This window comes from Callospermophilus lateralis, chromosome 7 (genome assembly GCF_048772815.1).
Source record: "Callospermophilus lateralis isolate mCalLat2 chromosome 7, mCalLat2.hap1, whole genome shotgun sequence".
Taxonomy (NCBI): Eukaryota; Metazoa; Chordata; class Mammalia; order Rodentia; family Sciuridae; genus Callospermophilus; species Callospermophilus lateralis.
In genome coordinates this window covers 125,529,438-125,544,450 of record NC_135311.1, presented here as the reverse complement: position 1 = coordinate 125,544,450, position 15,013 = coordinate 125,529,438, and the positions used below count along the sequence as shown (strand labels likewise).

Below are 15,013 nucleotides of genomic sequence, written 5' to 3'. Positions count from 1 at the left end.
CCATTATGAGAACAAGCCCCACTTCCTATTGTGGCAAAACCAAAACAGCAGAGGGGGGGGAGCCCCACAGGGCGGACCTGGGGCAGGTCCCTTCGCCTCAGCCTGAGTCAGGTTGGCTTGGTCTGGCCTGGCTTGGCCTGGCCTGGCCAGCCTGGCTGGGCCTGGGCACCTTTTTGAGCCTAAGCAGGCCAGAACATCAGGAGTGATAGGAGCAGTGACTCTCCTGGGCTTGCACCACCTGGTGGTTTGACCTGCCCAACCTTGAACCCTGTTTATATTGATGATCCTGAGGCTCCCTGACCAGGGGTGGCCTATTGGATCTGATGAATTCTGGGGGAAACGACTTGGCTGGGGATATACCCTGTGCTACTGCTGGTCTACCCACTCTCTCCCTCCACCAGGATGAGGGCATCCTCAAGGAGATCTCCATCACACACCACGTTAAGGCTGGCTCCGAGAAGGCCGACCCATCCCATTTTGAGCTCCTCAAGGTTCTGGGCCAGGGATCTTTTGGCAAAGTGAGTCGTGAGCCCATGTCTGGGAGGGCAGCATTGGTTACGTCAGAGGTGGGGGTCAGGGTCACCTTGGGGTCCAGAGGCTCTGAGGGCAAGTGTGAAAGGTCACCTGGGTACCCAGGAAAAGGTCAGTGTGGGACCCAGAGAAGCAAGAGGACAGCATAGGACAGAGCTGGTGGCTTCAGCCCCTTTCCAGCTTTTCCCTGGCTTTTCCTCCTCTGCCCTCTCAGGTCTTCCTAGTGCGCAAGGTCACCCGGCCGGACAGTGGGCACCTGTATGCCATGAAGGTGCTAAAGAAGGCAACATTGAAAGGTGAGAGGGTCTCATGGGGCTTGGGTGGGATGAGGGAGGCAGCTCCGTCTTCAGGAGCACCCGGCAAGAAGGTGGAGAAACAGGCCTACTCTCAGCCGCCCCTGCCCTCAGGCCCCCCTCCCAAGCCAAGTGAAGGTGGCTGGCTGAAGGCTCATGTCTAGAGTGGTATTTGGTTGAATGCAGCCTGCTTGTGGCAGGGTGGGGGGCATATCCCCCAGAATTCATCAGGGCCTAAGAGAAGAGGTGGGGAGACCGGGGACAACTGGGCCCATAAGAGGGTGAATCAAGGAAGCCATGGAGGTAGGTGGCAGAAAGGTGTGGAAGGGAGCCCCAAGCCAAAGTCTAGAATTCCGAGGTTTCAAGTGGTTTGAGGACAGCTGGAAGAGGATGCGGGGCGGCTGTCACTGACTGGTGTGGCAGCCAGTGTGGCGAATGCAGGGTGGAGTCCAAGCCTAGCCCTGGCTGGGGGTGTGGTGGGGAGAATAGGAGTGACAGCTTAAGGTTGTTATCGGCCGTGTGGCTCATGAAGGGCTGTCTGTGGGGTGAAGGCAGTTTTCGGGGAGACTCCTCATTTTCCCACAGTACAGGGCTGTGACCTGTGTGTGGCGATGGTCAAAGCTGGAGCCTGAAAGGGGGGGGGGGTGCAGCCTCACAGAGGGCAGGTTGAGGGCTGGGGGGACACCTAAGGAGTAGCCATGTGAGATGTGCCTGAAGGGATGAGTTAGGAGTTTTCGAGATCCCGGTGACTGAGGATGGGCACTCCAGGAAGGAGGGACTGTTTACCTGAGATGGTTTGGAAATGTAAGGTGTGTTTGGGAAAGTGTGGCTGCAATAGTTAACCTCAGAGGCACAGACCCTGCTGTGTCAAAGCAAGGGCACTAAAAGTTGAAGCAGAATAAAGGCCTGTGCGTGGCTTATCCCGTAATCCCAGCAGCTCAGGAGGCTGAGGCAAGAGGATTGCAAGTTCAAAGCCAGCCTCAGCAACTAAGCAAGGCCTAGTCTCAAAATATTTTAAAAAGGGCTAGGGAGATGGTTCAGTGGTTAAGTGCTCTTTGATACAATCCTTGGTACTGAAAAAAAAAAAAAAAAAGGAAAAGAAAAGCATGTGGCTAGGGGCAGTGGCACGTGTCTTAGATTCAAGGCCAGCCTCAGCAAATTTAACAAGGCCTCAGCAACTTAAGGACACCCTGTCTCAAAATGTAAAAAAATAAGTAAAAAGGACTGGAGATGTGACTCAGTGGCAGAGTGCCCCTGGGTTTAATTCTAGTACCAAAAAAAAAAAAAAAGCAAGAAAAAGGAAAAGCATGTGGAGAAGCCCCACTCAGAGCTATCAATCAGGATTGTTCAGGATTTTAGACCCAGAAAATCTACCCCTCTAGCTAGCTCCCTAGGTTACCAAATCTCAACACCCCAGACTAGAATTTGGGAATTTTGATGGCAGATGGAGAGGGGCCTGGTAAAGGAGTATTGCGGGGAGGTACAGAGGCAAAGTCTGGAGACCTCAGAAAATAGGACAGACAGGGGCACAAGTTGCTCGGAGGCCCTCAACGGAGCATGGTGGAAGATAGGCCAGAGAACTGGTGGGGTGCCACGGCCTAGCCCGGGGCATTGCCATGAGGAACGGGGGGCAGAAAGCCAGTCGAGGAGCAGAGCAGCCTGGGAAGGAAGAAGGAAATCAAGATCGAGTGTCCCCAAAGCCCTAGGTGAGGGACCGTGGGAGATCAGACCTGGAGGAACAAGTGGAAAAGAGCCCTTAGTTGGAACCGAGAGAGTGGCTCGGTGTGTAGACTCTTAGTGACTCCTTTCTCCTCTGGCCAGTGCGTGACCGTGTTCGGACCAAGATGGAGAGAGACATCCTGGCTGATGTAAACCACCCATTTGTGGTGAAACTGCACTATGGTGAGACCGCACACCCTGCCTGATCTCCCACCCAGCACTGGGCCGTGCCTATGGTCTGCTGCATTCTCCTGTTCCTTGTCCCACCTCCCTCCTGGCAGACCACGGGAGCCAGGGTCCAAGGGGCAGGTCACAAGGCCCAGCTGACCACCATGGCCTTTCCCCTCTTCCCAGCCTTCCAGACCGAGGGCAAGCTCTATCTCATTCTGGACTTCCTGCGTGGTGGGGACCTCTTCACACGGCTCTCAAAAGAGGTGAGCTGATGTCCCACTGACAGCCCCAGGATAGATCCGGGGGCATGACCAGGCCTCCCGTCTCAGGAGGGGAAAAACACGTCCAATATGGCCTTGTGAAAAACACGTCCAATATGGCCCTGGGCCTGGAACTTCTCAGGCCTACCCAGCAGCCCCTAGCAGGAGTTGTCACCTGTCCGGCATAGAGGTCATACTTGGCAAAGCTGCTGAGAGTTTCTCCCAAGATGGGCTGGGGATGAATAGGCCCTGGATTTGATGCCACCCTGTTTTGGGGGGTGAGTGTACCTCTTACCTCTCCAACTCCATTCTTTCAGGGCTCCATCTGGAAAGCTAGCGACGTTAGCATTCTTGTCCCACATGTTATCCAAGGGGATTTGGAATGGATACAAAAGAATCTGAGCCAAATAAAAAAATGGGACCATTAATGCAATTCAGTCTTTAAAGAGAACCGAACTTTTAATTTTAATTAATTAATTTATTTTTTATTTAAATTTTATTTTATTTTTTGTACTTGAGATTGAACCCACCTGAGCTACATCCCTGCTTTTTATTTTGAGACAGGGCCTCGCTAAGTTGCTGAGGCTGACTTCCAACGTGTGATCCCTCCTGCTTTAGCCTCCCAAGGGGCTGGGATTACAGGCGTGTGCCACATGCCTAGCTAAACTTCATTTTTAAAATATAATTTTAATGTTTGAGTAGGTAATACATGATTCAAAAGAAAACTATTCATCGAGAAGTCCTCCTCCTAACCTAGTCCCTTTCACCTCTCCATAGATGAGCACTTCCCATGTTCCTTTTACAAACAAACCAGATACATGATCTGAACCCTCACCTCCCACCTTCTTATGTAAAAAGCGCCATTCTGAGTACACAGTTCTGTACCTGTCCTTTTTCAAGACAGTCTACCTCGGCAATTGCTCCCCATCGGATCACAGAGAAACTCCTGCTCTAGGTGGTGGCTGCACAGGCTCCATTATGTAGGGGACAGGCAGTTTGTTCCAGGCTCCTGGACATGTGGGCTGTTTCTAGCCTTTTGCTGATTCCAAACAATGCTACAATGAGTGACTCGTATATTAGTCATTTCATACTTCAAACCCCTTTAGAGAGAGAAAGGTCTGTGGTGCTGGGCTGTGTCCCCAGGGTGGCCCCTTGGGACCAGGAAGCTGCTGACCACTCAGCATCCCCATTCCTGAGGAAGAAGCGGTTCCAGCTGCAGCTCCTGCCTGCCTGTTGCAGGTCATGTTCACAGAGGAGGACGTGAAGTTTTACCTGGCCGAGCTGGCTCTGGGCCTGGACCACCTGCACAGCCTGGGCATCATTTACAGAGACCTCAAGCCTGAGAAGTGAGTGGAGTCCCCCCCTGCCCTGCCCTGCAGAAACAGTCTCCAGGCCTCTTCTAGAACAGGGCCACGCCTACGGGGTGGGTGTGGTTCTCCCAGGAACTTCCCCCTCTCTGGGGCTATCTGAAGGGGGAAGGGACAGCAGCAAGCTCATGTTAGGGGCTATCTAATCACCAGTGCTGCTGTGACCAAGGCAGGTACACACACCCCACCCCACTTTTTTGTTAATCCATTGTAATTAAGAGCATTCCTTATTGGAGCCATTTTTAGAATTTCCCTTAATACCTAAATACAGTACCTTCCAACGATAACTTGGGATCCAGAGGCAAGTGATGGGGTAGAATGGGATCTGGCTTTAGCATTAGGCACACCTCAAGCTGGGCATGGTGGCACACAACTATAGTCCCCGCCACTCGGCAGGCAGGAAGGAGGTTCACTTGAGCCCAGGAGTTTGAGGCCAGCCTAGACAACATAGTGAGAGTCCATCTCAAAAACAGCTAGGCACACCTGAATTCAAATCCTATCTCCATCACCTACCTGCTCTGTGACTGTGGGGAGTCACTTAACTTTCCTGAGCCTTAGTTTCCCCATTCGCAAAATGGGGCCGTAATAGAACCTGCTGCACACAGTTCTTGCAGGGATTGATGGAGGAGGTCAGCAGCACACCTGCCTGGCACTGCCACAACCCAGTCCAACACTCATTCATCAGATAGATCTGGGCGAGGCATCTCCTCTGGGCAAGCCAAAGACCCACTGCCTTGTGGTGTCACCAGAACCCACACGGTACCGGCCTCTGGTAGACCCTGACTCCCATGTCTCTATTGCAGCATTCTTCTGGATGAGGAGGGCCATATCAAACTCACTGGTGAGTGGTGGGCCCTGGCCCTCTCAGACCTCTGGACTTGGGTAGAAAGAATTCCTAATAGGTCCCAGCTGAGGGCCAGGGAAGGAGTGCCAATTATTTGGAAGGGGTCAAACCCCAGGCCCCAAACTTGGAACAGCTCAAGATGAAATCCTGGCTCGTCATGGGATTAGAGAGGTCACCTAACCTCTCTGGGCCTTCGCTTTCTCATGAGTGTTACGGGGCGATGCCCTCATGCTTCTGGGCAGGGGAGTCGAGTGTGCAGAGTGTGGCAAGAGGAAGGCAGAGGTCCTAAAGGGTTGTCCTGTGCCCTCCTTGCTGCAGACTTCGGCCTGAGCAAGGAGGCTATTGACCACGAGAAGAAGGCCTACTCCTTCTGTGGGACGGTAGAGTACATGGCCCCTGAAGTCGTCAACCGCCAGGGCCACACCCACAGTGCAGATTGGTGGTCTTACGGAGTGTTGATGGTGAGTACCTAGGCAGGGGTAAAAGATCCAGCCTAGAGCCACATGTGGTGGCACACACCTATAATCTCAGTGGCTCAGGAGGCTGAGGCAGGAGGATCACGAGTTCAAAGCCAGCCTCTGCAATGGCGAGGCACTTAGCAACTCCGTGAGACCCTGTCTCTAAAATAAAAAATACAAAATAAGGCTGGGGATACAGCTCAGTAGTTGAGTGTCCCTGAGTTCAATCCCCAGTTCAAAAAAAAAAAAAAAAAAAGATCCAGTCCAGGACGTGTTCAGTTTCCCCCTATACAGTGAGGGGCTTGGTCACCTCCAAGGTTCTCCCCTGTCCTCTCACAGCCAAGTTGACCTCATCTGACATGCTGCCACGGTTTCCTTTCTTGGATGGATGGATACCAGGCTGGACCCCCCATGGGGCACCCCTGACCTGGCTCTGGGTCTCTCGGTCTCAGGCCCCTAGCGTTGTGGTTCCCAGTGGTCTGGGTTGGCAGAGGGGAAAGGGAAGGGGCAGTCTTTGCTGTAGCTGGGGTCAGAGGTCCATCAGACCAGCAAGAATCCTGGGACAGAGCCAGGTGCAGTATACACCTGTAATCCCAGCTACTCCTGGCTGAGGCAGGAGACTCACAAGTTAAAGGCCAGCCTGGGAAACTGAGTGAGACCCGGTCTCAAAATTTTAAATACATAAATAAAAAGGGCTGGAGATAGAGCTCAGTGGTAGAGGGCTTGTCTGGCATATGCAAGGCTCTGGGTTCCATCCCCAGCGCAGCAAAAAAAGCATCCTAGGCTAGAGTATGGTGGTCTGGGCAGGAGGAGGCCAGCTGGTGTATGAGATGGGTGGAGCCTAAATGGACCCTTGTCCTCTGCAGTTTGAGATGCTGACGGGCTCCCTGCCCTTCCAGGGAAAGGACCGGAAGGAAACCATGACCCTGATTTTGAAGTAAGCTCCAGCCCTGCCCTGGTACTGGAAGGGCTCCCCAAGTTCCACCCCATTTGGGGGGCCAGAGGATTACCCTGTCCCTACCTCTGAGGCCCTCATTTATGGGACACTCCTGGGTTAAACATTACACTTTCCACAGCCCCCTTTCCATGCACCAGGGCCTGTGGGGGGGATCCTTGAAGTCTTTGGCAGGTGAGTTAGTGGTTGGCTTGTCTAGACTAAGTTGGGAACGAGACCTGGACAGATAGGGGGAGGGGAGCTGCGGCTTCTGGGGCGAGGCTCAGCCCTGATGAGACCTGGGGGCTGTTTCAGGGCAAAGCTAGGCATGCCCCAGTTTCTGAGCACGGAAGCCCAGAGCCTGCTGCGGGCCCTATTCAAGCGGAATCCTGCCAACCGGCTCGGTAAGCAACCCCAGCTCAGGGGAGGGCATGGGGTGGAAGGGAGCAGGGTGCAGCTGCAGCCTAGGCCACAGGGACACATCTGGGGCTGAAAGGGGCCCCTTGTCCTTTGTGTGGGCAGACAATGCCCCTGGCCACCCTGCCTTCTGGCTCCATGTGTGGTGATGGAGGGGGTGACCTGTGTGTAGGGGGAGGCAGGAACTGAGTCATTCCCACTCCCTCTGAGGACAAGGACAGGGCCCCTACACAGATTCTCCGCCAAGGCTGCTGGCCCAAGAGAAGGCACGTGAGTTCAGGAGCAAGACGCTCGGTCCTCATCCCAGCTACATCTGTCCCCGCTGCTGACGCACAGTGGGGCCTCCATAAATATTTGTTGAGTGAATGAGTGCCATTTATGAGTTATGTGACTCGGACAGGTGACTTCACCTCTCTGAGCCCCAGATTCCTTGTCTTAGTGGAGTTGGTGGTCCCAGGCCAGCTAGCAGGGCCTGTGGATGAAAGACGTCTGTGCCTGGTGGGGAGTGAGTGTTCAGTGTACTTAGGGTTCCTCACTCCTGGGATCACCTGGACCATGACCCAGTTTGTGAGGTCCAGTCCAGGTCAGGTCCCTGGGGTTGAATGAAACGACAGCCTGTCTCATGATTGAAAGTGGCAAGAGGTTAAGAAGAGCAGAGACAGAACCTGTGTCAGGAGGGCTCAAGGGCCCTCAGGAGGTCTCAGGATAAATCCAGCTTCTGTCCTGACTGGGTGGTCTTGGAAGAGTTGCCTAATCTCTCTGGACCTTCCTCTTCAATAAGTACACTGGAGTTTGATCATCAGAAGCTCCAGAAAGTTCGAGATGCTGAATGGGCCTCAGGCCTTGGGGCAGTGGCTGGGTGCATCTGGCAGGGTGAGCGCCTCATCCTCTCTGCTTCAGCAGCTGCTGGTCCCAGAGCCCTGGGCAGCTGCTTGGCAGGCAGGGGCTGTCTGGGTTTGCGCCATCCAGGGGTAGACCCTTTATGTGGGCTCTTTCAGGCTCCGGCCCGGATGGGGCAGAGGAAATCAAGCGGCATGTCTTCTACTCCACCATCGACTGGAATGTGAGTCAGGGCGGGAGGTGGGGGGCTCTGCCAATGAGGGCCTCAGGAATGGAGGAAAGGGTGAAGGCATGCTCCTGGGGTGAGGGCTGACCTCCCCAGGGCAAGTCGTTATGCCACTGTCTGCTGGGCCCATGTGGGGGCACCGTGGTGACCAGAGCACCCACCCCACCTTGCAGAAGCTATACCGTCGTGAGATCAAGCCACCCTTCAAGCCAGCCGTGGCGCAACCTGACGACACCTTCTACTTTGACACTGAGTTCACATCCCGCACACCCAAGGGTGCGTCCCTTGTCTGGTTTGTCAGCCTGGGGCTGGTATTGGAGGGCAGCAGGGAATGGGGCACCCTGGGGCACGGGGGTGGTTAGGATCTCTGGGAGGCCTGGCTATGTGGGTAGACAGGCCATGAGTGTCTGCCTCTGTGGGACTGTGACTCTGTCCCTGTCTCACGCCCCTGTCTCTCTCCCACTCTGGGGCTCTGTGGGCCTCTTTGTGTTTGGGTGAGAGAGCGAGTTGTGTGGGTGGCCAAGGCACAATAGAAAAAGCAGGACCCCTGCCCCAGGTGCCTTCCCACCCACTGGGAGGACTCAACACATCAGGCCTGCGCGCACGTCAGAGATAAGGAATCTGACCCAGCAAAGCTGTGGTGGAGACAGTCTGGCAGAGCAGAGGTGACAGCACCCACAGGCCAGGGCCAAGCGTGGGCATCAGCTTTGGCTGTCCTGATTGCCAGACCTCAGTGTACTCATCAGGAACATGGGCTCAGCCCCAGCCCTACTCATTCCCAAGAGTCGCTGCAGGAAGCCAGAGGGGAGACTTTGGGAGGGGGCCTGGTAAATTCTTGGCCAGATTTCAGTAGTGGACAGAGGGGAGGGTGTGAGTTCTGAGATGCCACCTAGAGGGGCATGTTTGAGCAAAGGGGGTGCTTTTCTACTCTAGCCTGCACACTGCTGGTGACAGGGAGCTCAGCACGTCTCTGGGTGATCCACCTCATCTTTATTCACTTGTCTGACAAATCCATACCAGGTGCCTGCCATGTGCCAGCCGTGGGGAATGGTGGTGAACGAGACCACCCCACCTGCCTCATGGAGCTCAGACCATTTTTAGAAGGGAGGTTCATAGGAGAAGGGGCTGGAGGAGCAGCGACAGCCAGGCTTTTTAGAGGGAGGCCGTGGGAGCTGAGCCTTAGAGGGCGGATGCCCCCTGACAAGGAGCATCTGGTCAGAGGGACTGGCACGCGCAGGGGCACAGAGACCCTTTTAAGGGTCTAGAGACCCAGCATGGCAGTCAGCAGTCAGGGGAGACAGGAGGCCAAGACCACCAGGGTCTCAGCTGCCACATTGAGGAGTTGGGGGCAGCAGGGACATGTGCAGGGTGCAGGCCAGCTTGTGTTGGAGCCCTCCCTCTGGCTGCCGTCCAGAAGATGGACCCAAAGGGGCGGACTTGAGGCCAGGAGGCCAGGGAGGAGGCACTCAGGATCCTTGGCCTGGGCTTGGCTTGGGCTGGAGGCTGAATGAGAGAGTCTTAGGTCCCCCATGCTATAGGACTGGCTGCTCTACACACGTGTGAACAGATGGGCTGAGGCCTGGAGTGGGTGGGCCCCTAAGGCCCACCATGGCTAGCTACTGTGAGTGGCAGGACCTCCATGGTCTCCCTGTGCTTGGCTGCTCCAGGGTCATGGGTACCCCCTTAGGCTCATATCTCCTTCCACCCCTACAGATTCCCCAGGCATCCCCCCGAGTGCTGGTGCCCATCAGCTGTTCCGTGGCTTCAGCTTCGTGGCCACCGGCCTCATGGAGGACGATGGCAAACCTCGGGCCACACAGGCCCCCCTGCACTCGGTGGTACAGGTGAGGGAGGCTGGGGACTGCTGCTCAGTTGTCCTTTTCCACCCAGAAGACACAGGGCAGAACAGCTAAGGGCACAGCTGTGGAGCTGCACAACCCTGGGTCAAGTCCCAGTGCCCCTGGGTGAGCCAGAGGCCTGCAAGCGCCTTGATCTTCTTCCCCATTCGTAAAGCAGGGCTGATAAAGCCCGCCTCATACAGTGGCTCTCATCATTGGGTGGAAACATGAATATGTAAATTTCCTGGCACAGACCAGGGTCTGGGCAAATGCCAGGGGATGCCCAGGGTAGAGTTGGGGAGTTGTTGTTGAGGCCCTAGTTGATTGGGTGGCAGGGAACTTGCGTGTCCACATTTATCCCTTGTTTGTATGTTACGCTGCTTCATGGGAATTTTAGATTTGAGAGACAAGAATGTAGACTCTGGCCAGGAGCCGTGGTGCACGCCTGTAATCCCAGTGGCTCAGGAGGCTGAGGCAGGAGGATCTCAAGTTCAAGCCAGCCTCAGCAATGGTGAGGTGCTAAGCAACTCAGTGAGACCGTGTCTCTAAATAAAATACAAAATAGGGCCGGGGATGTGGCTCAGTGGTCGAGTGCCCCTGAGTTCAATCCCAGTACCCTCTCCAAAAAAAAAAGAATATAGACTCTGGGTGGGGGCACGGTGGCATACACCTGTAATCCCAGCTACTGGGTAGGCAGAGGCAGGAGGATCACAAGTTTGAGGTCAGCCTGACAATTTAGCAAGACCCTCTCAAAATTAAAAGGGCAGGACTGAGGTTGTGGATCAGTGGTAGAGCGCTTGCCTAGCACATGTGAGGCAATGGGTTCAATCCTCAGCACTACATAAAAATAAATAAGGGGCTGAGGTTGTGGCTCAGCAGTAAAATGTTCGCCTAGCATCTGTGAGGCCCTGGGTTCGATCGTCAGCACCACGTAAAAATAAATAAAGGTATTGTGTCCAACTACAACTAAAAAAATAAATATTAAAAATAAATAAATATGGGGCTGGAGTTGTGGCTCAATGGTAAAGCACTTGCCTCACATGTGTGAGGCCTTGGGTTCGATCTTCAGCATCGCATATAAATAAATAAATAAAACAAAATATCCATTTACAACTAAAAAATATAATTATAAATAAATAAATATTAAAAAAATAAATTAAAAGGGCCGGAGATATAGCTCAGTTGTAGAGCACCCAGTTCAATCCCCAGTACCAAAAAAAAAAAAAAAAGGAAATGCCAACTCCAGATCTCATTGCCTGGGTCCAGAGCCTCCAAGGTAAAGGGACTTTGGCTGAGTCACTTGTCTTCCCAAACCTCAGTTTCCCATCTGTAAATGGAGGTAATGATAGAGTTGCTGTGAGGATTACCTGAGATAATATGAGTAAAGTTAAGATGACTGTAATTTATTATCCAAACTGGGACATCTTTGTCCAAGACAAATGTTAAACCAGACTGGATACGAGAGCAACAGGTGACACATGCCACCTGATGATCGTGCTTGGAATAGTGCCCGGCACACAGCACGCGCGGGACACCGTGTGAGCATTTACTATTGTTAATGTCTCAGAACCTGAGACACCCCACGCCGAGGTCTGTGACACCCTGAAACAGGAGGCTACCCACCCAAAGCTGCAGAAGGTGGCAGAGCTGGAATCCAGCTCAGCACTTCTGCACCCCCTTGGGCTTTCCCAGGCTTCTCAGAACCACGCACCTCTCGGTATGTGTCCCGACTCTCTTGCCACCCTTCCACCACCCTCTGACTATAGACCACCGTGGGCCAGCAAGGAGGCAGTGAGTGTGTCCACTGTATAGAGTAGAAAACTGAGGCCCAAGGAGGGGCAGGTCCTTCCAAGGTCACACAGCCAGCAGTGCCCCAGGCTCCTGGCTCTTCCCCTACTCCATCTCCATGCAGGAAGGCCTTGTACTGGGGTGACCCCTGGCACTGTGGAGCCAGGGATTAGCCTTGTCTCTTGGTCTCTTGCAGCAACTCCATGGGAAGAACCTGGTTTTCAGTGATGGCTATGTGGTAAAGGAGACGATTGGTGTGGGCTCCTACTCCGTGTGTAAACGCTGCGTTCACAAGGCCACCAACATGGAGTATGCTGTCAAGGTGGGCCTCCTGACCACGTCCTGGCCAAGGCTGCTGGGCTGGGGGTGAGGCCAATGTAGGTGTGGTCCTTTGGCGGGGAAGGTTAGTGCCTGAAGCTCTGGATGGTTGAAGGAGAGCCCCCAGGGCAGGGAGATACCTTGGAGTCGTCCCCCTGACATGCCATTTGTTCCCACTTTCTTCAGGTCATTGATAAGAGCAAGCGGGACCCCTCAGAAGAGATTGAGATTCTCCTGCGGTACGGGCAGCACCCCAACATCATCACCCTGAAAGACGTGAGTGGAGGTCCTTGAGGCTGGGCTGGGGCCTGGCATCCTTGACGCTAGGATTTGTCTGTGGGAGGTCATGCCTTGGTTTCTCACCCTCCTCCCAGTGCACAGAGAGGGGCAGGGGCACTCTGGGTCCCAAGTGTCCTCTCCTTGAGACTCGGACATTCTCTTGAGAGCTTCCCTGCTCATCAGGGACCAGGGCTGGCACCACCTCACCCAGGAGGACAGGGTCCGGATGGGTGAGGGTCCGGCCAGGGCAGAACACTGCCGGAGGCTCGTGTCATGCCTCCGTGCTGGGTGCTGGTGACTGAGCCCCCAGGCCTGGCACTGGGGACAGGGGCCTGATGGCGAGGTCTTCGGCAGGTGTATGATGATGGCAAACACGTGTACCTGGTGACCGAGCTGATGCGGGGTGGGGAGCTGCTGGACAAGATACTGAGGCAGAAGTTCTTCTCAGAGCGGGAGGCCAGCTTCGTCCTGCACACCATCAGCAAGACTGTGGAGTATCTGCACTCACAGGGGGTGAGTGTGGACTTGGGGAGGGGCAGAGAGTGCCGAAGGTCATGTCATCCGCCCAGTGGAAGAACCATGGTCTGGCCCAGGAGTGCCAGTCTCCACCCAGCCAGACAGACAGAAGGGACGTGAGGGACAGGTGTGTAGGTGAGTGGATGGATGTTAAGGGAGACAGAAGCCTAACTGCAGAAAGGAACAGTTTCTTTAGTGCCAGGTGCCATGCCAAGGCTTAACGTAGGGTGAGGTCTCCCTATATTATCTCAATTCACACCCCTGAGTTAGTTGTAGTTATTGGCCTGACTTTACAGGTAAGATGACAAGTGTGAGGTCATTTGCCCAAGACTCCACAGCCAGAGAAGAGTAGAGCCAGGATGTCAGGCTGAGGAGTGGGGGTGGAAGCCGCGGGGAAGAGTGGGCTTTGAGTTGGGAAGCTGCAGGGTCCCTGTAGGGAGGTGCAAGCCTTCCAAGGGGTGAATTTGGCTGCGGACCAGTTGCTAAGACAGGAAATGGATGCAGGAGGAAATGCTGCTGGAAGCAGTGGGCGGAAGAGGTATAGGGCCAGAGAGCAGAACGTGGCCTTTATTGCTGCACAAAGCAAGTAAACACTACGTGGCTCTGGGCCAAGGCGCAGAGCGGAAGGTAGAGAAGTTCTGTATGACTGTGAGTTAACCGAGTTTCTCTTTGGATGGGGTGATGTTTTCAGGTACTTCTAATCAGTCTGTGAGGATTAGGAATGGAGGCTCTGAGCTGAGGGAGATGGTGCACACCTGGAATCCAAGTGACTCGGGAGACTGAGGCAGGAGGATTGCAACTTAGAGGCCAGCCTTAGTGACTTAGTCTCAAAAAAATGTAGCCCTGGGTTCAATCCCTGGCACCAAGCAGAGAGAAAAAAGAACGTAACCTCTGAAATCCAATTGACTGTGCTGTGGTCATGGCTTCTCATCTTACCTGCGCATGCAGTTGGGAAAGCCATCTGGCCTCTCTGAGCCACGTCCTCAGCCCGCCTTTTTCTTTAATTTTTTTTTTTTTAAGTTGTAGGTGGACACAATGCCTTTACTTTATTTATTTATTTTTATGTGGTGCTAAGGATCAAACCCAGTGCCTCACATCTGCTAAGCAAGCGCTCTACCACTGAGCTACAGCCCCGGCTCCCCCAGCCCCTTTTTTATATTTTATAGAGACAGGGTCTCACTAAGTTGCTAAAGCTGGCTTTGAACTTGCAATCCTCCTACCTCAGCTTCCCTTAATATATGTATTTTGGAAAATGCATTTGAAAGGAAGTTACAGGCATTTTGACATTGACCTACAAAGGCTTATAAAGTCTTGCTTTTGCTTGGTACTGGACATTGAACCCAGGGGTACTGTACCACTGAGTTAAACCTCCAGCCCTATAACTAAAGTCTTTTAAAGCATGTTTTAGACTTCACATCATCTTAGTCATATATCTGTAATTTTTTATACCTTTATTTAATTTATTTATTTTTATGTGGTGCTGAGAATCAAACTCAGTTAGGCAAGTGCTCTACCACTGAGCCACAACCCCAGCCCATATATCTGTAATTTTAAAAACAGTGGACATTATTTTTCAACCAACTAACAAAATTAGCAGTGAGTTGTTTTCATATAAATTCACAAAAACATTTTCCCTCCTGTCCTTTCAAAAATGTCTTTTCATGATTGGGTATTATAATTGAAATCCTGATCTCTTTTTATGATTGGATATTATTGAAATCATAATCCCTGCAAAGTCCACACATTTATTTCATTTAGTTGTTCTATCCAAGTCTTCTTTTTTTAACATTTATTTTTTAATTTTAGGTGGACATAGTATCTTTATTTTACTTTTATGTGGTGCTGAAGATCGAACCCAATGCTTCATGCATGCTAGGCGAGCTTTCCACCACTGAGCCACAACCCCATCCCAAAATTAAAGCACAGGGATTTTTTTTTTTTTTTTTTTTTTTTTGTGGTGCTGGGGATTGAACCCAGGGCCTTGTGCGTGCAAGTCTTCTCTTTTTTTTTTTTTTTTTAAATATTTTATTTTTTAGTTTTCGGCGGACACAACATCTTTGTGTGTATGTGGTGCTGAGGATCGAACCCGGGCCGCACGCATGCCAGGCGAGCGCGCTACCACTTGAGCCACATCCCCAGCCCAGCAAGTCTTCTTTTTAAACTGAAGTAAAATCTGCATGAGGTAGATGTTCTGTGAACAATTTGATGAGTTTT

The 15,013-nt window shown here is 52.8% G+C and overlaps 1 protein-coding gene across 4 annotated transcripts in view; it reads left to right on the top strand.

The window, feature by feature from the left end:
- The window catches only part of Rps6ka1 (ribosomal protein S6 kinase A1), a 42,684-nt gene that overhangs the window by 16,296 nt on the left and 11,375 nt on the right, over positions 1 to 15,013 (top strand). For all 4 annotated transcript variants that reach the window (XM_076863167.2, XM_076863168.2, XM_076863169.2 and 1 more), the window contains 15 exons: positions 402 to 518; positions 746 to 827; positions 2,646 to 2,726; positions 2,898 to 2,977; positions 4,214 to 4,320; positions 5,145 to 5,182; positions 5,504 to 5,646; positions 6,510 to 6,580; positions 6,893 to 6,981; positions 7,993 to 8,057; positions 8,234 to 8,336; positions 9,774 to 9,904; positions 11,883 to 12,008; positions 12,191 to 12,280; positions 12,638 to 12,796. In XM_076863167.2, coding sequence (XP_076719282.1) covers positions 402 to 518; positions 746 to 827; positions 2,646 to 2,726; positions 2,898 to 2,977; positions 4,214 to 4,320; positions 5,145 to 5,182; positions 5,504 to 5,646; positions 6,510 to 6,580; positions 6,893 to 6,981; positions 7,993 to 8,057; positions 8,234 to 8,336; positions 9,774 to 9,904; positions 11,883 to 12,008; positions 12,191 to 12,280; positions 12,638 to 12,796 — 1,482 coding nt within the window. The remainder of the gene's footprint in view (positions 1 to 401; positions 519 to 745; positions 828 to 2,645; positions 2,727 to 2,897; positions 2,978 to 4,213; positions 4,321 to 5,144; positions 5,183 to 5,503; positions 5,647 to 6,509; positions 6,581 to 6,892; positions 6,982 to 7,992; positions 8,058 to 8,233; positions 8,337 to 9,773; positions 9,905 to 11,882; positions 12,009 to 12,190; positions 12,281 to 12,637; positions 12,797 to 15,013) is intronic.